The sequence below is a fragment of the Poecilia reticulata genome, chromosome 1 (assembly GCF_904066995.2).
Source record: "Poecilia reticulata chromosome 1, P_reticulata-male-v2, whole genome shotgun sequence".
Taxonomy (NCBI): domain Eukaryota; kingdom Metazoa; phylum Chordata; class Actinopteri; order Cyprinodontiformes; family Poeciliidae; genus Poecilia; species Poecilia reticulata.
The window spans coordinates 13,210,528-13,238,071 of record NC_088830.1 but is presented as its reverse complement, the minus strand read 5'-3'; the positions used below and the strand labels follow the sequence as shown (position 1 = coordinate 13,238,071).

At 42.7% G+C, this 27,544-nt stretch overlaps 1 protein-coding gene across 1 annotated transcript in view; it reads right to left on the bottom strand.

The window, feature by feature from the left end:
• Nucleotides 1–26,451, bottom strand: part of LOC103464936 (BCL11 transcription factor A-like) — a 43,884-nt gene extending 17,433 nt beyond the window's left edge. Inside the window, exons 1-2 of the mRNA XM_008409354.3 lie at nt 25,468–26,451; nt 20,998–21,399 (exon numbers count right to left, since the gene is read on the bottom strand). Of these exons, the coding sequence (XP_008407576.2) occupies nt 20,998–21,399; nt 25,468–25,522 (457 nt within the window). The 5' untranslated portion in view covers nt 25,523–26,451. The remainder of the gene's footprint in view (nt 1–20,997; nt 21,400–25,467) is intronic.
• Between the last annotated feature and the right edge of the window lie 1,093 nt (nt 26,452–27,544).

Below are 27,544 nucleotides of genomic sequence, written 5' to 3'. Positions count from 1 at the left end.
ACATGTTCTGCAGATATGGTTTAGGCCTATGGAAAACCAAGGGAGGCCTCTGACTGCTTCGAGGACGACCTGGCCTCATATCTCCTGCAGCACCTCGTAGAAAATATTCATGCAGTTTTTCCACATTTGATCCTGTCGCCACCGCGAGCTGCTCTGTGTGTGTCATCCTCTGTGTTGGCCTGGCCAACACAGAGGATGACACGAGTCTGAACTTGATGGGGGAAATTACTTCAAACTTTTCAACAAATAAAAATCGGTTGTGATGTTTATCCGTATTCCCTTAGACTTAATGCTTTGTTGCAATCACATCTGAAGGCTTTCAAGCTACGTGGCTTCGAACTTCTTTTTTTTTTTATACCGTTCTTTTTGCAAATAAGCTCAATTTAGCCGGACGTAGCCGGATGGAGATTGTGTGAACATCAGTTTTTCTTGTCACAGATTTTCAAATGGATTTATGTCCACACTTTGACTGGGTCTTTTATGAACGTGATTTGATCTGAGCCTTTCCTTCGAAGCTCCAGTTGTACGTCTAGATTTGCTCAGCTGGAACGGGGAACCTCAAGTCCAATCTCGTGTCTGTTCCTGGCTCTGACAGGTTTTATTTCCTGTACTTCACTCCGTCAATCTTTCCAGCATCCCTACAGCATGATGCTGCCACTGCCATGTTTCCATGGCAGGGATGGTGTTTTCAGGGCATCCGGTTTCTTCCGAATTCAGTGTTCGTCATGTAGGTCAAAAGGTTTTGTTTGACATTTTTATGAGGCTATGCCACACTTTTCATATTATTATTTGTAAAAAAATAAAAACAATAAAAATTAGAAATTTTCCTCCTTCTCCACCATTTTGTGTTGGTCTGTCAGCAAAAACCTTAATCAGACGTAATGCCAAAGATGTTTAAGGGAACTGAATACTTTTGGAAGGTGCCACACCTTTTACTTAATTACAGTGACATAAATGGATATCAAAATAATTTTTTGCACCTAGTATGGATGTTCCTCATCAATAATTTGAACTCGTCTTGTCTTTATCATATACAAAGTAGTAGCCAATAAAGGGAAGTACATAGCCATGAACGTAGAGAATACAATCGGAGGAGAAAGGGCCTTTGGCTAAAGGGTATCAAAAACAACATTAAAAGCTGTGAAGAGAAAAGGGAAAAAACAAAAGAGCGGTGGACAGCTTCGCAGTGCAGCACACCATTCTAGATTACATTAGTGGCAGCTGCTCCCTTTGTCTAGTTTTATAGCCTGGCCTCAAGAAAACGCTGCTAAAATTTCATTTAATCTGCTGCTGCAACTCAAGTGTCAGTCAGCCACTCAAACAAGGGGAGACTAAAAGCACCGAGCTCATATAACTAAGGCAAAATAACGCTAATAATATCTCTCTCGGTAGCCTCTCAAGCCGACATTTTGTGTAACCGAAGAGGGCTCGCCATTCTCGCCGGTGCATGGGAACCTGGCCTGCTCTCCGAGTCCAGGGGCAGGTCTCTAATGGTGAGTGAACTACTCAGACACCATCCTCCTTCCCCCCTCATCATCTTTACCTCCTGTTCATCCATTTAAGTCATTAGCAAGTGTTCCAGAGAAGAAAAATGTGGCTTGGGTTTATAAAAACAAAACAAAAAAAAGTAATAGCTAGAAAGACTGTGTTTACTCTTTGAAGGCAAGAGGAGTAAACAGTTATCCAATTCCAGCTGAATTGGAAAACTGGTGATTGATCAAATCAGAGATATCAGAATAGTGAAGATTTTTAAGGAAATATGTTGAAGGAGTACAGTACCCTCTGGAAAAATGCTGAACAATCAAAGCTCCACAAAGAGAGAATCTTGGAATCTATATAGTTAAAAATACTTTTCAAGCTGAATAATCACAAGACCTGCTTTGGAGAAAATAGCATAAATGTCTATTAAGTTAAACCGGCTAATAACTGTTACAAATCTAAAAGAGATGAGCATGAAAGGCAAAAGCAGAAAACTGAAATGAGTTGAAAATACTCAGCATGGTAGCTAAAAGCAGTTAACACTTACTGCTATTAAAATGGTATATGTGCTCAAGCATAATTGCTTAAATTAGCTATTTAAATGAGCATTTTTGCTAACCTAGAAAACCTTATAAAGGCACAGAACGCTAACACAAAACAGCCACACAGTAGCCTGTTGCATAAGTAGAATCCAAAGAACACATGGAATATTTATTTTAAATAACTGGGAGATAATTTGTTCACTTCCTCCAAACTACAGGCAGACATTGATGTCATCGCTTACAACTTCTCCTTCTTCCACCAGAGAAATCAACTTCACCGGGAGAAATCCCAGACTGAGCACTGAAGGGAAATAGGAATCGAGTGGAACTGTGTAGGAAGGCAATTTCAAGAGCAACAACAAAGTTATATGTCATCTAAAAATTACTAGACGATGAGGTACAAGACTTATAATTCAACATTCAAGTTTAAATAATATGTAATATGTGACAGATCTCAAACAAAAATATTTCTGATGATTTCTGTTTTCATTTTTAGTCTCTTTGTATCCTGCTTGAATGAAATTAATGAGACCAATGTTTCTACTGGTACCAGCTATGTGCAATAAATCCATTCTCCTAAAAACTCGCCTTCACTTTATGAATCACCCAATTCATAAATAAACCAAGACTGGAAATTGTATTGTGAAAATTCTGAGGAAGGAGCAGCAGCGGTTAGGGCCAGCTTCCTTCCTGATCCTACACAGCGGCATGTCCACATGCATCCACGTATGTTTTATTCAGATGAGCGGAGGAGCGTTTTAGCTGAGAGAAACAGTAAGGCTCAAGCGACTCCTTTTCTTTAACCTCGGGGGGGTTAAAAGAGCCGGGTGTGGGAATGATGAAACCGAGAAGGTAGAGGAACACAGCAAAGCACTATGCACAAAAATACAGGAGAGGAGGGCTGCAGCCAGCGGGCCGTAAGGTCAAGATTTCCTCTCCATCTGTCTGAGTGGGAGAGATCAGTGCTGATGAGAGAAAGCTGGGGACTTTCTCTCCCACTGGAGCAGGTTACACTCTTCATCCACTCAAGATCAGCCGCATTTGAAGTGAGTGGCACCTCTGTGAGAGAATCGTGATGTATTGCAAGATAAACAGCCGACAATGTTTTTTGTTTTGAGAAACAAAGACGGCTCTTTAGCAACATTAATACAAATCCCATAATTAAAGTAACGTGCAACAAGTGCATAATGTTTTTACTGTGTATACTGAATTTGTGGTGGTGTTAAAAAAAAAACACTGAATATTTTACCATAATGAGCAGTTATGCTGTAAGCTCTGTAAGATGTTTTATATGAATATTTAATAAAAATACATAATATGATATAATCTCTTACATTTACATGAGAAAAGTGGTAATAATACATGTAAAGTTATATACTAATGTTACATATCCATTATATGTACTAATATTTTCATACACCGACAGCAAAAATTAACATCTAGAAGCAAATTTTTTTCCCCCAAATAACTATAAACATCGATGCTCTACTCAGCCAGAGAAACTCAGAGTCACTTCAAGAGTTTTTAGCATCTCGCTAGAAGAACTTTAACCAGTTCGAATAGCGTGACTGAATTTTCTTCTGGTTTTTCATGTTAATATGAAAAATCTCTGTATGTCTTGATACAAAAAAAAAACTGGACTTCAGGAATATTTTCACATTTTCTGAATTTCTTGTTAATTATTAGAACATTTTACAGTTTGAAAAATATATGACTAGTTTAAAGATAAATAAACTTTAAACTGGCAGTTCTGGAGAACAGTGGTAACAAGGTGGACCTTTGTAAACACACAAACAATGTAAAGGGTTATGGTGTAACATTATAATTAGCCATTTAGCCTTCTAATTCTCCCAGTGAATAAACAAAAATTTGACTAAATGCAGCTCGACGCAATATAAATCGACGTTCCAAGAGTAAATAATACCAATAAGAATAATTCACTAAAAATCATGGCTCAGAAATGCTAATGAGTGTTCACCCTTACCACTATGGAAAACGAAGATTAGTTCAAAAGGAAATACAAAAGACATTTTAAAAAATCATTAAAATTAAAAGGAAGCAACACATATGAAAATAAGTGCTAATGAAGTCATGGAAGGCAGCAGAGAGGGTGCAGGGGGGAGGCACGAGGGCAAATTAACCTTTTTAATTGGAGAGCGGTAGCCCTCTTTGGACCCAGCAGTTGGATCCGGAGTGCTGACAGATGATGAGAAGGAAATGGCAGACCTATTACAGGCAATCTGGCCCTACAACTTGGCAGACAACTGCAGTACGAGAGCCTGGGGAGGACGGGGCATGTCCAGCATGGAGAGCTCTCCCTGCCAGAGCGCTAGCTGGCAAGAGGCAAGCTCGCTTCAATAAAGGTATAAATAGAGAACAGTTATCTTGGCACTTTGAACCATGGGGGTAAAGGGTTGTCATATGTGACTTTGGTTTCTTGTGCGATAACAAAATGCCACCTGGTCAAGAAAACGGAGAAGGGTTTTCCTCTAATGAAAGGGAGGGAGAACCAGTCTGACAGGTGTGAGAGGAAGGCCACAGGGGGGAGATGGCGGTAGGACAATGGCGGCTGAGAGGGGGGGGTTAGGGATCTCACTGAAAAATTCACAAACCATCTGAGTTAACCTGACTTTGTACTCGTGCACACAGGACATTTTAAACCCTGAAACGTCTGCCTCAAGCTCGCAGAGGACAATGATGTAAGAGAGAAAAAAAAACACAGGAGAGGATGACTTCATGTCAGCCTGCTTGTCTGGATGCGAGAGCTGTGCTTATGTCTGTGGAAACAAAAAAACACACATCAGTTGGAGTCTATCCAAGCAAGAGATAGCTGCTTCTTAACGCGGCCGTGGACCCGACTCAACCTATACTTTCCCTGGAGGGAAATGAGATTTACACAAAGCTCTTGAGCAGGCTTTGGTTGGGAATATCTGAACCATTACACTTTAAGAGCTAATCCACAAACTCAAGAATTACCACCTGACTTCTCACTACCTGAATATCTTTGTCACTTACAATAAATTTACTTGGAAGTGTTTGAGAGAACTTCAGAATACGTTGATGTCCAGCTTCACACCGGTGACTAAAAAAATCCAAACTTTTTCCGGCCTTCCCAATCAATCGCTACGGGATCTGTAATGTTCTCACACTTCAGTGCGGATGCTCTTACAGAGTGAAGAAGGTTCAAAGTTATGCATGTTCAGTAGCACATGCATAAGTTGTAAAAGCTCCAGACCATTTACTGCATGTCTTTCCCTTCTCTCTCTGTCCTTCTTCCTGTCCAGCTATACAGGAGTAAGAGACCCACAAAACCTTAAAAAAAAAGTCATTTATAGTAAATGGCTTGTACTTTTTAACGCTTTATCAAGTCCGGAGAACCGCAAAGTGCTTCACACTACACTCAGTCATTCAAGCACACATTCACATGCTGATGGTGACAAGCTATCCACAGCTGCCCTGGGGCCATCTGACAGACGGAAGGCTGTCATGCACCGGCACCACCGGGCCCTCTGACCACCACCAGCAGCCAAGGTGAAGTATTTTGCCCAAGGACACGACGACAGAGGCAGGCAGAGTGGGCATCAAACCAGAAACCAGCCGATTACAGGGTGAACTTCTGTCAGGGCCTGTCACAATAACACATTTTGCTGGACAATAAATTGTCCCAGAATATGGAATATTGTTGTTTTGAGACCATTCAAATTATATATTGGTAATGGCATAATAATTCAAGAACGCATTCTCAACGACCAACAAACTTTAAATTCTAATAAAAATGTAACACTGGCACTGGAAGACATTTTAAATATCGAAAATAAACAAAATGACAGAAACAACAAATTAAATAATCTCTCTATCATGGAACATGCTGGGTTTGGAAATTTTGGCAATCTTTTGGAAATCTCAGCAGTAAGGGAAAAACCACCAGTTATTTTAGTAAACCTAGCATTGCTAACCATGATAACCAACAATATTGGATGTTAAGGGTTTAAATTGTTGTCTCTATAATCATTGTGTCTTTGTTGCAAAATAACAGTCAAATTTAACTTAGAAATTTGTATGATTGAAATGCGGAATTGGGAGGTCAAAGCTTTATAAATAAAATAGATATTGGAAATTGGGTACAAACCTCAGTGCATCTCTACCAGGGATCACGGAGTATCTATTTGACATGCATCTTTCCTTTGGCCATAGACCAAAAGTGTCTCAGCTTAATCTGTCATTGTCTCACTGTCCAGCAGATTGTTGAAGTAAACATAATCCTGATGCTTTCTCTTTAATGCTGACCTCATTACCCAGACGACCATGGACATCTCTAGGTCATCTTCAGTAAGGCAAAGCGCAACCAGCTATTATCTTTTCTCTGCCGTCCTTCCCCTTTTTCCCCTCTTCTAGTCCATCCCTCTCTCCTCACAGTCCCCTCGTTTTCCTCTCTGTGTCCATCTGCCTTGAATTATGTATTCTAATGCATTTAGAGCAAGGCACAAAGTGGGGGTCCACACTGGACTGCTTTTAGTCATGTCAAGCGTAGACATCCAAAGGACGCCCGTGAAGTCTCAACTCATCCCATCCATGTGCATCTACCTTATGCATATCTATAAGTCTGGATCTCATGCATTCAGCTCTCACTTGCAGATTTTTTCCGTCACTCTCCCTCCTCTTTGTGTCTGCCTCTGTCCATAACACAGTCACACACATACACCAGACACATGGCCGGAGAGAGCAGACTACCATCTGGGAGTAGTGGCCGGCTTTGTCTGGGGGGTAGGTGGGGGTGAAAGTGCCAACTAGACCCCCTCCTTATAATACACACACACACATAAACTACATACCGAACCCTTACAACAGCAGCCCCCCGTCACCCTCCCCACCCAACTGCTCTAAGTGTGAGAGCTCTTCTCATACAATCTGCACATATACATATGCAAATTAGCAGGGGGCATTATAAAAACAGCCATCTTCTCAGACACACACAAACACACGAACGCAGAAAAGCAAGCCATTTAGTTGGCCTTCGCACCAAAGTAGCTATGCAGCGTATTAGAGAAAAAAAAACAAAAAACGGAAAGCACACTTCTCAGAAACAGAGCGAAGCCGAAAGCTGGGAGAAAAGTACAAAGATAAAAGAAGAAGAAAAACCTTCTCTAGAAAAAAAATAAACTCATTCTAGCATGTGTGAAATAGATGCAAATGGCATTGCGTGCATTTACATGGAGATGTACATAAACACAATGTGCGCACAGACGCAAAGCTATACATTATCCATGTTTGCCCTGCAGCTTGCATATGATTTCCACCTAAAGACTCCCTGCATCCATTGACATATGATGTCATAGCATCTGTTTAGTATCCTCGAGTGAAACAACAGAGGACTTCTTATGTTGATATGATCATAACACATTTTGTTGATATTTCTACTGTTATTTTTCTTCCTAACCATAAAAAATATGAGGATACACCGAATAAGGTACAAGGTTCTTTGATGTAAACACATTCTTGCCATATTTAATAATTCATTCTTCTCTCAAACTGTTACATCAACAAAAACTGATATATGATGACAGGCAAGTAGGCTTTTCATTTTATTCATGCTATGCATTTTAAAGATTTTTTTGTTATTGTGGCAAATATTTTCCCTTTTTTTGTTTGTTTTATACGCCTTTGTCTAACAAAAACTTCTGTTATGCGGGATTAATAAAAGGCACTTCTATTTTCAGTTAAACATGATGGATTTTGACGCCTGATCAAATTCAAAATACCTTTTAGTGACCTCTGGCTGGCAGGTATTAGTCAGAGTCATATTACTACAATGAGTTAAGTCAAAAGGAAGGTAGAAAATTACTTAAGTGCCAAGGTAGGTGCTGAACATCGTAAGACGAGTATGAATGGACTGGTGGTCAGTATAAATAATCAGGTGACAGGCAGTTTGAATGGGTACAAAACAAACAAAACCACAAAGGTACAAAACAGTGGAGGGGAAAAAATACCTAGTGTTAATTTGGACCATGTGTGTGCATGAGCATCATGTCGGATGCAGAAGGAAACAGAAGTCTTAAGAAATATACATCCCAAAATACGCCGCTGTTATTCTTTACCCTGACCAGCAGCATCTGGCTCCAAGGTGTGCAACCAAGGGATCCTTTTCAAACCTGTTCTACTCAGAAGCGTGGACAGTTCTGATAAAACTGTCTGCTCCTGAACTCCGGTAATCTGTTTTACCCCGTCGCGCTTCAGCGTGACGCGTTCAATGTGCCTTAAAGATGCCAAGTCTCACGCCGAAAACAGAACCGACCGTCGGCTCAACAAACTCAAACAAATCTGATTAAGCTACATCTATATTTTATGGCATTTGCCGACGCGGATTCAAAAACAAGATTTTCTTTCTAGAAACACATGACTATCCTGTATCAGAGATATGATTACAGGTACAGCTGACTCAAATAAAAGGTTTCTTGCCCACACAGCACAACAGCCCTTTATGTGCCATCTTCTGTATCAAATTCGTTTTCCCCAGTTTTCGCCACTCTCATGTTTGCTGCAATGTTTTCAGTACACAATAGCTGCAGTGGTGTTAAGCTCATGTTGTCCCATCAAGAGAAGAGCACCGGCAACAACCAAACACTCTTCCCACCCCCCGTTCGTGACCAGTTCCACTGGTTTTTTGCTTTGTTCCCACGCTCCCTCGCTTCTTTCTTCTCACTTGTGCATTGTCCTGTACCCCCAGGTTAGAGGTTCTCTCTCTGTTTCCTCCACTAAAGCCTGGAAAACAGGAGGACAAGGGGAAGAGGAGAGTCAGAGGAGGGTCGGGCAACTGAGGAGGGCCTGTCCATCTTCCTCCTTTTGGCCTCGCTTCCTAACCGGTCTGAACTGGTTCTGTCATAGGTGAACCAGAGACGTGTCCTCTTTCGCCTCTGGACAAAAAAGAGCCATGGTGGCATTCCATCTATAGTCAGCAGGTACCAGGCAGCCATGAAGCAGTGTGTGTGTGTCTGTAATTGTGTGTGTGTGTGTGTGTGTTGTGCATGTGTGTGTGTGTGTCTGTCTCCCAAGACCTTTGAGGCCTGGATCATTGCCAAGTTCATCTGTTAATGGACAGCTATGGAGAGAGCCTCCCCCATCCCCCTCTTCCCCTGTCTCAGCAGCAGCCGTGCCTGCTCACGACCCCCCCTTAACCTCCCCAACCCCCATCCAGGCCCGTTCAGACACAGGCCTCTACTCTCCCTCTTCCTCGACTCTTTTTCTCTTCCTCTTGTCGTCCTCCTCCTCGTACTGCCCACTACTCTACGCGCTTCTCCCATTCAAGATAAACAGAGTGCTTCAAGTTCAGGGGGACACCCTGGGACCCTTTAACAAAGCCATCTATCATGCTGTCTCTACAAGACTCCTGTGGTCGAAGTGGGCTCTGCTGTGGCTGCTGATACTGCTGCAGCGTCTGCGTCTGACCCTCAGTCAGCCTGGGAGAGTGTGAAAACCTACAGCCAAAAAGCCTGTTAACTCTGAACAGCTGCTGGGCAATTCAAAGCAGTTTCCTTTACTGTGATTTTAGCCACCATCACCAAAGCAAAGACAGAGCAAATACACTGTCCCTTTCAGACAACCTGTGAAAATCACAAGGGGCAGCACAGAAAAGTGGGGCTCCACACCTTGGAGACACTCTGACAGTTCACTCATTGCCTCCCAGTCTTACTGGGAGATGATTACCCAACTGTCAACATCTTAAAAGTACGGGAATATGACAATGACAATGAGACCAAATCACTGCACAGAAACTTTGTGGTGATAAAGAGAGAGGATGCAGAAAAAGTGGTTCCCTTTTTTTTAGAAACACCAATATTTGGAACAGTATCGGCACAAAACGCATATTCTGTTTCTTTACAGCTTGCTTGAAATGCCCGTACACAAAAAGGAAAATAAAGATTTCAGGTTTGAAATGCTACCAGTCCCCCCCCCCCAAAGTGTTGCTGCACACTGTCGGTAAGCTGCCTGAAAGAAGGCTACCATACATTTTTCTCTGTTCTAAGAAATACAGATTTGGCTTTTTTCAGACAGTCAGCAGGTTACGGGTAGCAGTGGACTTCAAACTCATTTCTGGATTAGCTGAGTAAGTTTATCAGCTAATATCAGCTTGCTGTCATTGTGTTACTGTATAAATAGTGCAAAATATTTTGTGCAACAAACACTTAAAAATGATCTGGTTTCTGATTCAAAATAAAAATGGTAAATGTACTTGTGTGGCGTTTTATCAAGTCCAGAGACTCCAAGGCGCTTCACACTACATTCGGTCATTCATTCACATACACAGATGGTGGAAAGCTACTGGATTGTAGCCACAGCTGCCCTGGGAAAGTCTGACAGAAGCGAGGCTACCGTACCGTAGCGAGGCTACCACCTGGCAACGCAGATGAAGTTTTGCCCAAGGACAAAACAACTGTGACAGATGAAGAAGGAGATGGAACCAGCAACCCACTGATTGTGGGACAAACACATGTTAAAGATAAAATCATTAACTTAATAAAATAACTGCAAAACTTTAAATCTGATGTTACTTTATGTTTGGTGGGAATAATCACTGCCTTTCTTACTTGGAAAAACAAAATAAAATGGCAACATGTATATAAAAATATACATATTATTAAATTGGAGCTTTCATATTGTGAAAATCTCTTCCAAAGCTTTTCCAGTCGCACTGACCACTCAGAGCGTCTCACACTAGACCCACATTCACCCACTCCTACACGGCAGATCCGAAGGCGGCTCGGGGTTGAGGCCTCTGACGGCACAAAAAGTGGAACCAAACCTCGAACCTTCAGAATGCAAGACGCCACTCTCCCCGCTGAGCCACAGTCACAATATTTACAAGCTCAGACTCATACAGAGGGACTGTCGGCTTTTGACACCGCAAACTTTCCCGAGGCATTCCGGTTGTGCCCGCTCCAACATTAAGGTATTTCTATCTGTCCTTCTTCCTCTTCACTCTCTCTTGTTACTTTTCTGTATCTATCTGACAAACAGTCACAGCATCCCTCTCCCCCCCCAAAGCTCAGCAGCTGCTGCTGTGCTCTCTCCGAGCTACTAAAGGAGAAGGGGCGGCCTCCAGGTTTTAGAGCGCTAAATTATCCATTAGATGTTATCAAGTTGTAGCAGGGCAATGCCATTCTGCTAGGAGCCATCAATTTTTCATGAGTCCCAGACACACAGCGCATCGGGAAGCTACACCAGAATCTCTCCACTCCCAGTACTCCGCCTGTCCCGTCCAGCGAACAGAGCTGCACGCAAACTTGGATGTGTATGCGCAGTCATCCAGACATCCCAGTATGCAGTAAACAAATACACACGCTGACATAAAGGCAGCCAGGTACATGCTCTTGCACTCAAGCTCTGCCGAAACAACCAGGACAGACCTTGTTTATGGAACATCGAGTTCCGCATTTATTGTCTTTAGCCCCCCCCCCATCTCCTTCTTAATTCCTCAGCCTACAGCATCTCGAGCCAGTCCTCAAATTTAACACTCCCTACACTTTATTTCACTACCCATCGCATCTTTTTCTTACTCGCACACACCCTCCCTCTCTTCCTCCTCCCGCTGTTTCTTTGCCGTGGCCTGGCAGGCTGGCAGGGCAGACATGTTCAGAATGTGCTCCAGTAATGGGCTAATCAAAAATGCAAAACAATTGGCAATTACCGTGCGGGGCCCTAATGGTCATTAGAATTTACAACAAGGTAATGAACTGAGAGTCAGCTCAGTCCATGCATATTCATAAAGCAATCAGGCCTTTGAAGATTAAAGAAGCGCTTCAAATTTAAATGAGGACGCCAGTATGTTATCAGTGAGATTCAGCCTGCAAAAAGTAAAGGGTGCCTGGGACAGGAGTGTGCTTCTATGACCGTGCATGTGTGTGTGCATGTGTCTGTGTGGTAACAGGGACCAGAGGTCAGTTTGGTGTGGGGGGGGGGATGAAGCGAAGGCATAAGCGCATGTGCATGCATGTATGCATCCATGCATTTGCGATCAGCATCGGCGCTCACGACAGTCCGTTTCTCTCCGGCTCCTGGTTGCACGTTTCTGTGTAGAAGCGAAAGCTGCGCAACAAAAAAAATCGTTTTACAGTCTAAAGTGTTTTTAATGACTAAATTACGACTTGTTGAAAAATGAATGAAGGCAAGTCATTATCTTTTAATCAACATTTAAAAGATGCGGGGTTTGAATCGGAGATCAAATGCAAGCTTGACTTGAACTATTAGGAGGCAACGCAGCTTCTGAAGCCCCACTGGTGTAAATCCCACCACTGGTACACATTTATATTTTACTAAACCTCAAGCATGTTCCTGCTAAACAGCTCTGAGAGTTTCAGTCACAGAGAATGAGGCAGGCACTCTTGGTTTTAGGCCAAAGGAAATCCAATCACTCATATCCATATACTTAGACTAGCATGCATTCTTCATCACTGTGCTTTTTGTGTGGCCTTAGATTAGTCATATTAAGCACGAGAAGGACAAAGCAAAGGTCTGTGGCCTTAAACACAAGTCATAATATGAATAGCTTGAGATGGTGTTCTTACAGGAATAGTTCAGGGTCTTTGAATTAAGGTGCTCTCTGCATCAGAGCCTTCTTTAGCTAACTAGTTCAACCAGACCAATGTGGACAGCATAACCCTTGATGTGAAAACTTCAGGAACCTTCAGACTATTTTCACAGGGTTGGTATTTTCATAGAATCTGATGATGACAAGGTAAATGGAGGTAGGAGATAGGACGGTCTCCCTGTGTGAAACATGGACTGAGAACGAAACACGATGCAGCTTTTCCCACCGAACAACAAACCTTATTTCATTGTTTTGAAAACTTTTGTTTCACCTTAATTAGTTTAGTTTTGTAGTTATGAAAATGTGTTGGCTAAAAAAAAAAAAAAAAAAAAAAAAAAAGGGAGTCTGCCAATAAACCCTAGTTTATGTTGAGCTTTTTTTTATTTTTCGTTTCATTCTCAACACATTATAAATAAATATTTATACAACTAATAAACATTTAAACGCCTCATTAAAGCATCTAAAAACATAGGAGCACAGGAATATTGACCAATTAAAAATTGTTTAAATAATAAAATGTTCACTGGCCAATCAAAGTAGCTGCCTGGTAGAATAGTAAAGAAGTATAAAAAGCTAGCAATTAAAAACAGTAGTTTTAGTGAAAACTGCCTTTTTGATTTGAACTCTGCTTTGTTTTTCCCTCAGGCCGTTTCTCTGAAGGGAAACACTTTGTGTTCTGTCTCACTACACGTTTAACACAGGAAACCACTGATCTTGTTTAAACCCTAAAACTGCACGTACATGCAGACATGAGTTAAATGTAGTTATATGCATACCTGTGATTTAAACCTGTGTATTTAATCTATTCTTAGCCCCAAAGATTTCATCCTAATTTATGTTTTTTAAACTTAGCCTTTAAATTTAAAAATGTAAGTTTTTCAAATTACTAAGTTATAAGAAAGCGGCATATGCTTAAAAACCTCAACTAAAAGACAGTTTATTTAAGTTAGCATAAATAAATTTTATTTTTAATTAGTTTTATTTTGGCAATGGCGCTATATTTTCTATTGTTTGAGAGCTGTAGATTGAGCAAATAAAAGTAAACATGTTATATTTGTACTGGTGGCACTAAATAATCTTGGGCTAAAATTGATTTCAGAGTTCCCAAGACCAGAACTAAATGATGCTTTTTACTTTTTATGCCCTTCACCTCTGGAAGAAACTTCCTGACAACCTGAGATGTGTAAAAATGTTTGGCCCCTTTAAATCAAGCCTGAAAACTTTACTGTTCAATTCAATGAATTCATACTAAAAACATTTTAATATTCAGCGATTATTTCTCGTGGCTTATGTTTTTACATGATGCTCAGTGCAGCATTTTGTGTGCTTTTTTTGGTTTGTTTCTTTTTATCTCTGTTCTTTTGTTTCGCTGTGGAGCATTTTGAATGACCCTGCGGATGAACAGTGATATGCAAATAAACTTGTCGTGGCTTGACTGGTTCGAAAGTTTTTTCAGGGTCACAGAGCAACAAATTAAGCAGATGTCTAGTTTCTTCATCTACTTGAGGACTTGAAGACTGATGAGAATGTTTCTTTTAAAAAAACAAAACAAAAAGTTCAAACTGAATCATCTCAATATATTTTTGTTTTCCCACCTCGAACTAATCCGCCTTCCTAAAATATCACGTCTGTCCTTCTTGCTCTGATCAGTCACTTCCTGAGCTGCAGCTGCATCAAAGTCACGCTTTTCTTCTCTGTTTCTGTTCTGTCTAAAAATAAAGTCATTAACCTGCAGGTGGTGAAACCAGCGTGGAGGGGAGGGGCTGGCATGACGAGCCCCGACACTGTCAGGTGACCCCTGACCCACGGATGTGACTGCCTGCCACGCTATTGACAAGACAGCGGCAGGACAAGCTCAATTCTGAGGATTGCTTTTTTTTTTTTTTTTTTCATCTTATGTGACGCGACCATGGACAAACAAGGTTGTTTCTCTTGTGCATCTTAGTCCAACAGTAGGTAGCGGGGACAGAGGGAGACGCAGCACATGTTTGTTCCAACTGGCTCTGCGGCCAAGTCTGCGAGAGTGAGAATGAGCTCTAGGGTGGAAGTTGGACGCCTTTAAGAGGTGCAGACACGCTAATGTAGCCAAAACTTTCAGTTTCCAGTTCCCCCAGGCAAACCAGCGGAGCGCTACGAGATGTAAGGGGGGTGGAGGGAGGTTTGGGTCAGAAACGGGGGGGGAGGGGAGTTTAAAATAAGGATCGTATGTTTCTGACACATCTCATCAGCTCACAACACATCACGGGGCCTCTCCCGCAACACATTTATTCTAGACAAAACACAGGTTCACAGGCGGGAGTTCCTCAGATGCCGCATGTGTGCGCGAGTGTAACTTCCTAAAACGAGCGCGCGTCGTGTTCGTCAGGCAGATCTGTGTCAGTGAGTGCGCTCGCATGAGCCTCCTTTTTGTGCACAGCGCGCTTGTGTTTGTGCGACTCGGTGTTTGTGTGCATACTTCAACTAGTCTCCACCTGAATGGCCCGGGGCGCTGGTGCTGGGGTTGTTAGAAGACAAACAGAGACACAGGAAGCCCAGGCCAGGAGCCCCCGCTCCAGAGAGGACGGCACACGCACGTATACACGCACTCCGGCACCTACCTACCTTCCTGCTGTCGTTCACACACACACACACACACACACACACACACACACACACACACACACACACACACACACACACACACACACACGCAAACACGCGTACATTTGCATGTGGCTTCCCCCTCACTGTACGTTTTCCCTCACGGATCCACAAAACATATATACCTACTCTGACTTGCACACACATGGTTAAGCCCAGCCAGTGTTTCAAGCCCACCGCCTTGTGCCAAGTCTGGCCTGGCACGGTCCACAGAGAGGTGTCCTCAGGCAAGGCTTGCCAAGTCAAAGACGCTTTCATGTTCAGCCTGCACGCCCAGGGTAGTAAAGCTTTAACAAACAGAGCGACGCACATGCTTTCTTTTCTTTTTTTCCCCCTGCCTCTCGCACACACCAACATAAAGCCATAAACCGTTTAAGTGGTCAAAACCCACACTCATACACACGCGGGCATTAACACCACATCCGCACTCAATATGTAAACATCTTCGGCTCTTAAATGCAGTCAGAGGCTCTAGCATTTAATCCGACAACAAAGGCCGACAAATCTCCTCCGACAACATTTGTGGGTGTTTGGAGCTCGGCTTCGGAATACAAAAATGTCCTTTATGAAAAATTCATCCTCAAAAAAAACCCCATTCCCGTTCACCTCCATTAAAACTTAGCCGAGCCAAAAATAGGACTGATCTTATCAGAGCCCAAAGCGACTGTGCGATCAAATTAGAGTCAGTTCTCACAGACAAAGGGAGCGCTTATGCTCAAATATTAGCCTGTGTCCAATAATTACAGCAGCACGCATCTGTGCCTTTTCAGTATCAATTAAAGTGATCACCGAAACAAAGGCGCAGCACGTAAAACTTGCACGATGCCCCACCATATGCCTCCGCACACATACACGGGACAGGATATCACAGCTAAAGGAGCCCCCCCAAACCCCCCCACCCTGCCCTCCCCCCAGCTCACACACTCTCTTGTGAAACACACCGCTCACCCCCAGGTTCTGCCTCAGCGATACCCCGTGTAGATGCATGTGGCCAGGGAAGAGAAGGTGGAGAAAGGTGGCAAAGTGCCAGCACAGAGCCTCCTAAACACCTTTGTGTCCGACTACACACATCCAGAAAGCTGGAAGCAATTGAGCTACAAAATACGGCTCCGTTGTTACGGTGTTTTCCTCCATATGGAAAAGGGGAGGAAAGAGAGGAGGGGAATAGGTGGCTGCCATAATTGACTCAGTATCGATTCGGAGTCCAGGTTACAATGGAGGCGGCTCGCACGAAGGAGTCAAAGTGTGAGATTTTGGTCGATTGGCACAGCTACAGTGGCCTCATTAACACATGTGGCTACGCTAGTGAGAATGTAAAAGGTGCTAATGCTGCGAGGGATAAGTAGTTGAGCCAAAAATGATGTGCAAATATAAGCAGAAAAATGGGGTGGCACTCTAATATAATCCAACAAAGACAAACGCGTTGTGGAGATGCTAATTACAGAATGTGGCACATGAAGAATAAGACGTTTAAGTGTGAGTGTGCAGCTTTAAGCCTTAAAAATTTAAAGGCATCTTCCTCCAGTTATTCAGAATAAAAAGATAAGACACGAGGGTGCAAGAAGATTTTTGTTTTTCTCTTATCATTAAAGGGAAGAACTGTGTTGTTGCTGTTCCCATTTATCCTATTATGGTGAAGAAAAATGCAAGCTGTTATTATGCCCTAGGCATGGAACTGTGTTCTCTAAACTTGAAGCCCAATTGTACTCATGGTTGAGACATATTTTTGAAGTAAGAAAGGCAGTAGATGCCCCATCAAGTTGACAAAGGTGACTAGTAATGACTTCTTAGTAGAGAAGGTTAAAATAGCACAGAATGAGCCTACACCATCTTTAAAGGTTCTTATGAAATTCTGGCCACCGATCGTTAGCTGCTAATGACGCTAAAGTTGTTTTCGTGTGCTTCAGGGCCCACGGTCGGACCCAGTGCTTGTTGAGAAAATAAAAAACAAGCCTGCAGAAGTTTCCAATGACACCAGAAAGAAAAAATGTTACGTTTGTTCCTGGAGACTTTTCTAGAGGAATCGCTGGAAGGGTCTGAACACCTGCACAGTGACAAAGCTTTAATATCACCTGAGGGATTTGTTAGGGAATTTTGGTTAATTATGAAAAGTGGAAATTATGCATTTGAAGTTCTTTGCAACTGTGACAGTATGAGACAGATAATCTGTGACCAAATCAAGCTCTTCTACCTTCTTCTAGTGCTCTAACTAACTATGGACAGCTTGGTCTGAAACAACCAATCAAAGCCAGGAGGAGGGTCTTAGCGCCGTCAGTCTCCCTTGTGTACGCGCTGCTCACACCAAGTCCCTTTCTCTGACACACTGCAGCGTCTGCCGGTCAGCAGAGCCTGTCATGAATGCTCAGAGTAGTTAGCATGGCCGCCGATGACGGCAGATTAACATGTTTCATGAGTTGTTCCTCTGCCATTAGCACATTGAGCAGCGCGTACATGAGTTGACTGTCAGCACCAAGACCGTCCTCCTGGCTCTGATTGGCTGTCTTTACTGGGAGCGGTCTATAGCAGCACTGGGAAGAGGCGGAGGAGCTTGATTTTTTTCCACAGGCTATCTGTGTCATATTACACTGTTGCAACATAGTGACAGTTTTAATATATATATATATATATATATATATATATATATATATATATATATATATATATATATATATATATATATATATATATATATATATATGAGAGTAAAGTTAATTTAATCCTTATCCCTTCTTTAATACGGTTGCTATCCTGGTTGCTTCCATTCAGCACTAACATATCTCAAGTTGAGAAACCATCATCTGCTTTCTTTCTGGGCCATCCATAATCTGCAGACAAGCTTCGATGTCCCTATGCATATCTTAAATTGTTTATCATGCAAATGACAGCGTGCAGGCTGCTTTGCCCTCAGCTAACGGCCCGCAGCTCTAGACAGCAGGCCCCGGCCCCAGCTGCAGTCAGAGGACTCCCAGACAGCCTCAGCTGTCCCCCAGACAGAGACGGAAAGGCACAGCCCCTCTCGGGCTCCAGGTCCATTGCAGAATGAGGCCCCTCATTCCGACTTCCCGTCCTGCCCTCACCCTACATCCCCCACCTTCAGGTTCAGTCGTCCCCTGGGTGTCGGCACCCTCTGAGTCTAGCAGCCTCCTTTCTCAGCCTAAACCAAGCGCCATCGCGTTTATAAACTGCTGTCCATATGGAAATCTATCTGTGTCAAATGACAGGTCAGGAGGAGGGTGATGAGCACAAGGGGCCACTTTCGAGTGCAGGGCTGCAGCATATTATGCACTCTCCTGGAATGGAGTGAGAATGAAGCAAGTGTAGGAACAGTATGCATTGAGATGCCTCAGCTCGGTGTCAGACTCTAACCGAGAAGGGGTGAAAGAACATGGCAGCAAGCATATGGAGCGCGAGGTGGCTCACTGGCACTGCCAGTCTTCATCCATCAATCTAGGATGCAGAAAGCAGAGGTGGTGGAGGTGGAGGCGGCAGCAGAGGGGATCGGCTTATATGCATCTGCTGTCTGTTCTGCACACATTTTCTGCTTGACCCAAAATGTTTCTATGGCTTTATTTATTTTCTGATCCGCATTTTTTTTTTCTTTTTACGTGAAATGCAATAAACTAAAGAAGCTGATGCAGACGTACCCCTCTAAAAATGAACTCAAGCTAATCCTGACAGGTCACTCAGAGCCAGATGAAAGTATGAGCTTACGAGGAACGGAAGACCCTAAAAGCGCTAACATTCTCAAAAAATCAGGTTTACATTTTTTTATTTTTACACAAGCACGACGTCGGTGGTGTCCCACTTTATATCCAAAATGCATATCAGTGTAACTTCAGCGAGGAAGATATTTTTCTTTTTCTTTTAGAAGCAGACAAACTGGTTTTTATGCTCTATCTATCCTCATGATACTTAAACGTCAAAAGTAAATGTCATGGGGGCGATGCAAGATTTTTATAGTATCATGTTATCACCATGAAAATAACAAAAAATGACAAGATTATTTATTAAAAATAGAAAAACAATAATTATTCCTGCTGGAGCTAAAATATACAGTCTGATTCTTACTCTTAAAATTATTTGAAAGTAACACTTAGAGTACAAAAAGGTAATAATCATGAGTAGGGCTATTTGTTCTGATACCCAGCATGCATTTGGGTTGCCTATCAGACCTTTTACAGCCATAATAAGAGTAACAGATTGATCTCCTTAGGTTTCCACAGCAGTACTGTTTTTAGTCTAAGTAAATAAGCCTTCTTTCAGCCAGCAGACTGGCAGTGTGCAGCAGCAGGTGAGGGAGGGTAGAACTGTACAACTATAAATTTTAGCTAAGCTGAACTGAAAAAAAATGCTATACATTTCAATGAATTATATTACTTTGCTGTTGTAAAACGAAGCAATGATCCCAGCTATATTGTAACGACAATTAAACTTGGATGATATAAATGAGGTACGCTGAAGCCATCCCTAAATAAAATTTAGTATTGGGCCCTGTGTGGCCTTGGACGGGCTCTGCTGTTACACAAAGTCCAAATACTTTATAAGTCCCATAAATAAAGCTCTGTTCACAATGCCAGCGACCTTATGATATCATGTGAACTCCACTGCATGAAGATCTAAATGAGCAAAGAAATGCATGTTTGAACAGCTGACAACGCCAAAAGGCATGTCAGACGTGTCTGTGTGTGTGTGTGTGTGTGTGCGTGCGTGCGTGTGTGTGTGTGTGCGTGTACACACAGATGTTTAACAAACTGTTAACGAACAAACAGTGGTCATCCTGTGTCACAGAGGGGAAGGCTGACTGACAGTAGCTCTCCACCAAAAAGGCCTTCTGCGTTTGCTGTCCAACGGCGAACAGGAGAGCAGAACGCCGGAGCGCCCTCCCCGCGTTTAGCCTCCGCTGGCATCAAATAAATGACAACTAGCCGGACAATCGGCACAATCTGGCACGCGCTATCGGCCCCCGTTAAAGGGAAGGGGAAAACGTCTGAATGCGCTGGTTGAAATCAAAGCCCGCTGTGTAAGAAAAACCAGCCATGAGGGACGCATGCTTGTTTGCACAGCAACTCGTGTTTTCACTGCAGCCTCATTTAGCCCCCGTGGACACCCAGCAAACCAACTAGCCGGCTTAAGAAGTCCTTAATTACTTCAAATCAAGAAAAACACTGACAATTAGTGGCTGTAGAGTTCCTCAAATAAACACTTCTTCGCTGACAGATAATTACATTCTTCTCCATCGCTTTTTAATTTTAGAACCGGAGTGAGCTTCTGCAGGCACATATTTGAGGGTAAGAGAGATACTCTATGACAGTGTAATAAGCCAGTAAGAGATGGAGATACATCGCAGAGCGCCACATGAGAGAGGATATCTGTCGCCGGGATTCGAGCACATCTGTGATGCAGGACAAACCGACAGAAACTCATCTCTTCTTTCAGCCTATAAGCTCCCCCTCTCAGGATTTGTCCCTTTGTCTGACTACATTTGTGTCTTTTTCATCATCTCCAAACGCTTCCTTCATTCTCAGGGTATCTGGTCTTCATTTAGTTTCGTGACACAGCTGGGGAAACTTTTGCAGCTCGTAAAAAGTAGCAAGAGACGCGTTTTCCTCCCCGCTTGTGCCGATTTTCAAACATCCCAATTACAAGAAGCAAACCAAGCAAGTCCCAGGTCATGTTTGTCTTCCTCTGGAGCAGACTCTGTGTGAAGCTGCGGACTCTGTCAAGGTGCCCAGCTCAAGCTACTAGTGTGTTTACCTGTGACATTCTCCTGCTTGGGGATTATTCCTTGCAAGGGCGCAGATAAACAATCCTCGTCCAGGGACGACACCTGTATGGCCACCTCCACCGGGTGACGTGCTCTCCGTGGGTGGTGCTGCTGCTGCTGCTGGCTTCGAGAGTGAGACGAGGATGTGGAGAGAGGCGAGGCAAGCGGCGAGGATGGCGGCCTGTCCAGAGGTTTGTCCAAGCAGAGGCTGCCGTGGCACTGCCTCCGTTTGTGCTCGATGAACAGCAGGATGTCGGCCAGGGGGAAGCGGGTGTGGCACTGGCCGCAGGTGAGCAGGTCCGGATCCCCTTTCAGGGGCTCGTCGTCAGCCACACCCAGCCTGGGGGAGTCCTGAGAGTCGTCTTCGGCTAAAACACCTGAGGGTGGCTCAGCTGGATAAGCAGACAAAACAGATAATGTTGGTAACTGAAGAAGCAAAACTGCAGGTAAAGTGTGACATAAGAAAGTATTCATACTTAAGTATGTAAAGTTTATTTAAAAATATCAGCTTTTTACATATTTGTTGAAACTGTCACTATGACAGTATGAGATACATAATCTATGAAAAAAATGACCTCCTCCCTGAGCTGCTACAGTGATGTGAAAGAAATGCACCCATCAAAAACAACCAACCAGAGTCAGGAGGAGGGTGTCAGCATCAACAATCAACGTCGTGTACTTGCTGCTCAAAGTGCTAATGGCAGAGACACAACTCACCATTCCAGGAAAACTGTTTTTGTCAGGTTAGTTAGCATCGGTGGTCATGCTAACTAACCTGAGCTTACATGACAGACTCAGCTGTCGGGGAAAAAGCTGACTCATAGCAGAGTAGGGAGAAGAATGTGAGCAGCATGTGTACTAGCATGATTGACAGCACCAAGACCCTCCTTCTGACTCTGACTGGTTTTTCTGTGTATCTCCGCAGTTGGTAGGAGAACTGGGAGAAGGCAGAGGAGCTCAATTTTTATTGTCACAATACAGTGACAGTTTTAACAGACACATAATTTATATATAACTTACACACTTTAGCTTTACCTTCTTAGGATATTATTGTGAAGAGGAAGCAAAATAGTACATGGTTTTCAAAATGATTTACAAATAATAATGTGTGGCGTGACTTTGTATTCTGCCCTCCTCGGTATGATAGCCCTAAATAAAATCAAGCGCACCCAGTTACCCTCAGAATGACCTAATTTGTCCAGCTGCACTCTGATCTCAGTATAAATCCAGATGTTCTGCGAAGACCTCAGCAGTTTGTTAGGAGAACACTGACAAACAAAATTAAAGAATCTCCCTGTTCTTTCTCCGGACACATCGGGGAGAAAGACCTATTCAGTTGACCAGCAAAAAAACAAATGTGTTCGGGCAAAACTTGGAAACCTTCTAAAACATGGCTGTCTGCATAACCTGACAGGGAATGGTGATGGAGGAGGAACTAAAGAAGGCCATATAAAATAAGGCCACCTTGCCACTCCTAACACTAACAAATCTTTAGCTGGTCAGAGTGGATGGAAGATGGAGGGAAACCTGTTAGAGGCGCCAAATGACCTGAAGTGGGAAAACAGCAGAAAAATGACCCTAACTATACAGCCAGAGCTATGAAGGGAAGATTTGGATCAGAACATTTTCATGTGTTAGAATGGCACAGTCAAAGTCCGGTCATGTATCATGTGTTCAACATTTGAAACCTGATGCTCACCGATGCTCCACGTCCATTTTGACTAAGCTTGGAAGTATTTTCCAAAGAAGAACGGGCAACAATCAAAAAGCCTCGTTTTTGTAGATCCAAAAATCTATTGAGGTTTGTAAACGTGACTCAGCAAAACGAGAGAAAGCTTAAGAGGAAAATTAGCATTTTTCCAAATCACTTTAAATGTGTCAACAAGTGAATTACTATGTCTGCAGTGCACTCTGCCAGACATCTGAAAGAATATGGTCAGGATTTAAAGTGTAAATGTGACATTTTTTTGAAAGAAATAGCAAAAGAGGAAAGATAAGAAAAGAGCAACACAGCCTCCCTTCGATAAGGACTGACACGTTCAGCTTGCTGGCAGCAGTCAAACGATTAAGTTGCTTGACCCTCTTTATTGTGCTGCCAATCTTGCTTTTTTAATGAACCTAACACCTCTGAGAATCAAAAAATAGATTCTAATTTGAGTTCAAGATGATTGGACCCCATTTCGTTAAAAGTGCTGGGATCTTGTGAACCAAGGTTAGACATTGAGGGGTTGGATGTGGAGTAGGTCCCTGAAGTACTGACAGAGAGAGAGAGAGAGACAGATAGAAGAGAGGAGGGAGAGGGTGAGCATTTAAAAAGAAATATTCTAGCCACATGGTAAACGACATCAGGCGCCCCAACTGGGATGTTGCGATAAGATGTGATGAATTCTTGCCGCTTCAACCTCTAATTCTGTTTCGGGTCAGATGAGAAGGTGGTGAGGGACTGTATGCAAGATAGGCCCCGTTAGTTGTACGTTCGACTGCATAAAAGATGAAGGAATGCAGCCCCCTATTTTACTGAGGCTTATCTAAACCGGTTTGCGCTGCGGACGCAGGCGAAGGTGTGTGAGGACGGGGTAGATGGAAACATTTCTCTTTCGTCCAAACTAAATAATCTCATTTTGAAGCCAAGCAAGAATGATGTAAATGAAAACCTTTTTTTTTCCAGACATCTCTCACTGTGCCAGAATTTTAAGTAGTTTAGGCCAACATGTCCCACTGGACCGCTGCTGCAGCTCGTCTGTTTGATTATCAGGGAAATCATTTAGCCTCTTTTTTTTTCTTTTTTTTTTTAATTCACCATTTTAGGCCAACGTGACTCCCTGAAACAACAATGGATCAATAACTTCATTCCACTCGTTTCCTGAAAATGCCAAAGGGGGCTGGGAGGGATTTCTTAGCACGTTTTCAAATGAATTCACCAGAAGCAGGCATGCTTCCATCATTCTTCTCAATTGCTTCAATTGAAGCAACTATTAGCTACCTGATTGGTCACAATAGCAATCAGGGGCGCCTGCAGAAAGTCTTCAAGGAGGTGGACAGATGGGGGGCTACTTTAATCTTCAGATTAAAGCCATTACACACTTTTTTAGAGGGAGAGGGAAATTTAGTGGAGGCACGATGTGAAGGGTAGAAAAAGAGAAATAAAAAACATGAATAAATAATGTTAACATTCAAATAAGAAATCTTAAGATGAGGCCCCGACCCCCCTCTTCCATACTACCAACAACAACAACAAAAAGCGACCCTTCTAAGCTCCAGGTTAAGCAGGACACGGATGAAGCAGATGAAGTTCATGCTTGGTGCCCCCTCCCACTACCCCGACGCGACCCCCGCCCCCCCTCCACCCTCCACCCCGCACCTCCGTCCCCTCAGCCACGGTATAGGACCGCAATCACAGTGCGCCCCCAACTGGCTACACCCTTCTTCCAATTACCTTTCAACTGTGTGTGTGTTTTGCATTAAGCAGAACAGCTCATTTAATTGATTGCGACGGAAAGTTATGGAGGCATGGACATCAACAATGGCCCTAAGTAAAGTCAAACGAAATCCAAGCTCTCCTGATCGCCGACACCAACTTGGACCCTGTGTGTGAGTGAGAGCGTGTGTGTGTGCGTGTGTGTGTGTCTTCGTCATCACTGATACTCAAGGAGCGAGCTGATGAGACGCCTCTTGCCTTCCTGCTGTCATTCATGCCTATAAGACTTATTTTACTGCTTACATGAATCTTGCAGCGCGTAAAAGCGGATCCACGAGTCACATCAATGCACAGCGCGCGCGCGCGCAAAAAGGCATTTCTGTGACGAGCCAGAGCGCGTCACAGAAGTGACATTTTTCTTTACATATTATTATTCATCACACTTTATAACCCAATACTAGTAAATTGAACTGCGTAATAACATCGTCTGTTAAGAGGAAACTGCACTCTTTCTTCTTTTTTTTTCTTTCTCCGTACGGCACAGACCGTTCCCCCCGCGCTGTTGGCATGTGAGTATGTAAACACCACACTGTACTTCCTTGTGTCCAAACTACGGCAAACACCTTTAAATGTTTTATTGCGGTCAGAAAAATCACAATGAAGGCTGAAGTTGTTGGGTGACGTTGGAAGCTTCACACTGGAAGTTGTGAGCGAATGTCCGCAACTAAAGCCTGCGCTGCCTTCACATGCAGAGAGGCAAAGGTCTCTGGCCATAAAGCTAATGCATGCCCTTTAATGGCGAAACAAACCTTGATGACCACGTTATACAACGAACTCTGCTTGGAGGTTCCAGTCAGAACTTTTTCACCCCAGGAGGCTCCACGTTTTTATGGAGACCTGCGTCTAAGTGAGAATGAGTGTGTTCGCAAACCCAAGTACCTATAAAAACGATCCAAGGAAGTTGTGTCTGTAAACAGAGCCACTAATAGATCCCCCTCACGGGTTAGAATAAAAACCGAGAGGCGAAAATATTCCCACTTACGCGAAAACTCCCGTTTGCTCAAGTGCAGGGGTTTGCCTTGCTTGCGGCGAGACATGGTCGGTTCGGCGGGGGCTTCTCAGCTGAGTTCACATTGGGAAATCCGTCCCTACGAGGTACACTCCAAATGAGAAAATCTTCATTGATGCGTCTGTCATCCGGATGAAGGCAGAAGAGGGACAAAAAGCAGAAGCAGAGCTGCGGATCAGACGGAGCGGGATGCGTAACGCGCGACGGGCTGTGTGGAGCTCTTCATGACTTTTTCCTCCAAAGAGGGAGAGAGAAAGAGAGAGAGAGAGAGTGATGGGGGTATACGGCGAAACCCCCCTCTGAGCTGCAAGTTCAAGTGCGGACGTGACGTTCCTGCGAACTTGAACGTCAGGAGGTGGACGGACTGAGACATAGAAAACATGGGCTGGGCGAAGCAGGCCAGTGGGAGGGAGGGAGGCAGGGGGGCAAGCCTAATAAAAGCCAATGGACACTCATTATTGACTACCTATGGAAAAGAGAGAGAGAGAGAGACCCCAAACATACCAGTGGACGAAGGAGATCAAGGGGGCTGGGCTACGGGAGAGGGGAAGGACCACTACAGGACGCATGGAGCAGGGAGGCTGCGCAGCGTGGATGTAGTGGAGGACAAACTCAGCTATTACGCTCATGTGAATATGCAGCGTGTATGTAAATTACAGAGCAGAACGAAAAAACACCGAACACCGGAAAAAAAAAAGATACCGAAATACGCTTCTTTTACTATTAGATGTGTCCCAACGTTAATTAGAAGAAACAAGCATGTTTTATTGATTTCTTGATCAGATCTATCCGGATTCTTGTTTTGTTAGAACTAAGTGGTGGGAAAAAAAAATCATCATGTTAGAAATAAAATTAAAATAAATAAAAATAATAATAAACACGGAGCATAGTGTGAGACTTCACAAAACAAGAAAAAGTTAAAACAACATCAGAATATATTTAGACAAGAACATTTGTAGAAAATGCCCTAATATGGATTTAGGCTATGGTTTATTTTGCATATTAGCTTGGATAGAGATTTTCTACTTTATTTTGATTCCTGTTTGTTTGCTTCCTGCTGTGACAAGTGAGCTTCCTCTGTTAGGCTCAACCAAGTCCAATATTGTACAAAAAACCGTAAAGAAAGAGGTAGGTTCTAAAACAATCATTCTGCTTTTTTTGTTTTATTTTATTTTATGTATTTACTTTCATTTTGACAATCCAGCAGAACGAACAAAATGATTTGCAATGATTAACACAAAAAAATCATGCGTTTTTATTCAGTCATATATTTTTTCTAACTCATCCAGAGTGCACTACTTTGAATTTCTTTAGTGATATGCTTAGTTGTTATTTTTTTTATCAGTTTAAAGACTGTATAATGTTTAAATGTGTTTATATGCAGGCTTAAATAAATAAAATGAATATGCAGAATAATAATAGTACATTTATTGTCACTGCAATCCATCTAACTGCACAGGGCAACGAGATTAGGTCTGCAGCATATGACAGAGCAATGGTATTAAGTAATTTATTATGGTGCAAAGGCAGGTGTGGACTGAGTGAGTATGCAGCAGCATTTACAATAAAAACGGAAGATATACAGATTGTAAAAATAAATAAAAAATATTGTACATACTGCGATTTTTTTCTGAGTAGCTGGTGGTCATTAACACCAATAATAATATAAATATGAATGAGCTATGACAGTAACATCAAAACTATTTTAAATATATTTCCATATCAATATAGGCAATACTATTGCTATTTTAATTATGAGTCAAAAATCCATTAAGTTTGCATAGAATCACCTGGCTTTATATTTTTGATTGCAATTAAGGAACTATTTTTATTGCAAACATACTTATTAAAAAGTTCCAAAACATGAGACGTCACCTTACATCCATTAGCCATGCTTTGTGAAGGAGTTTTACATCATATACATGTCAAAAAAAAACACCACATTTTTATGAAGTAAAAAAATAAGATAAATTGTAACATCTCCTCATTTAACATTCAACAAATGCTGACAGAAAAGTCGTAAAGTAAACTTGTTTGTAGTATCATTAAG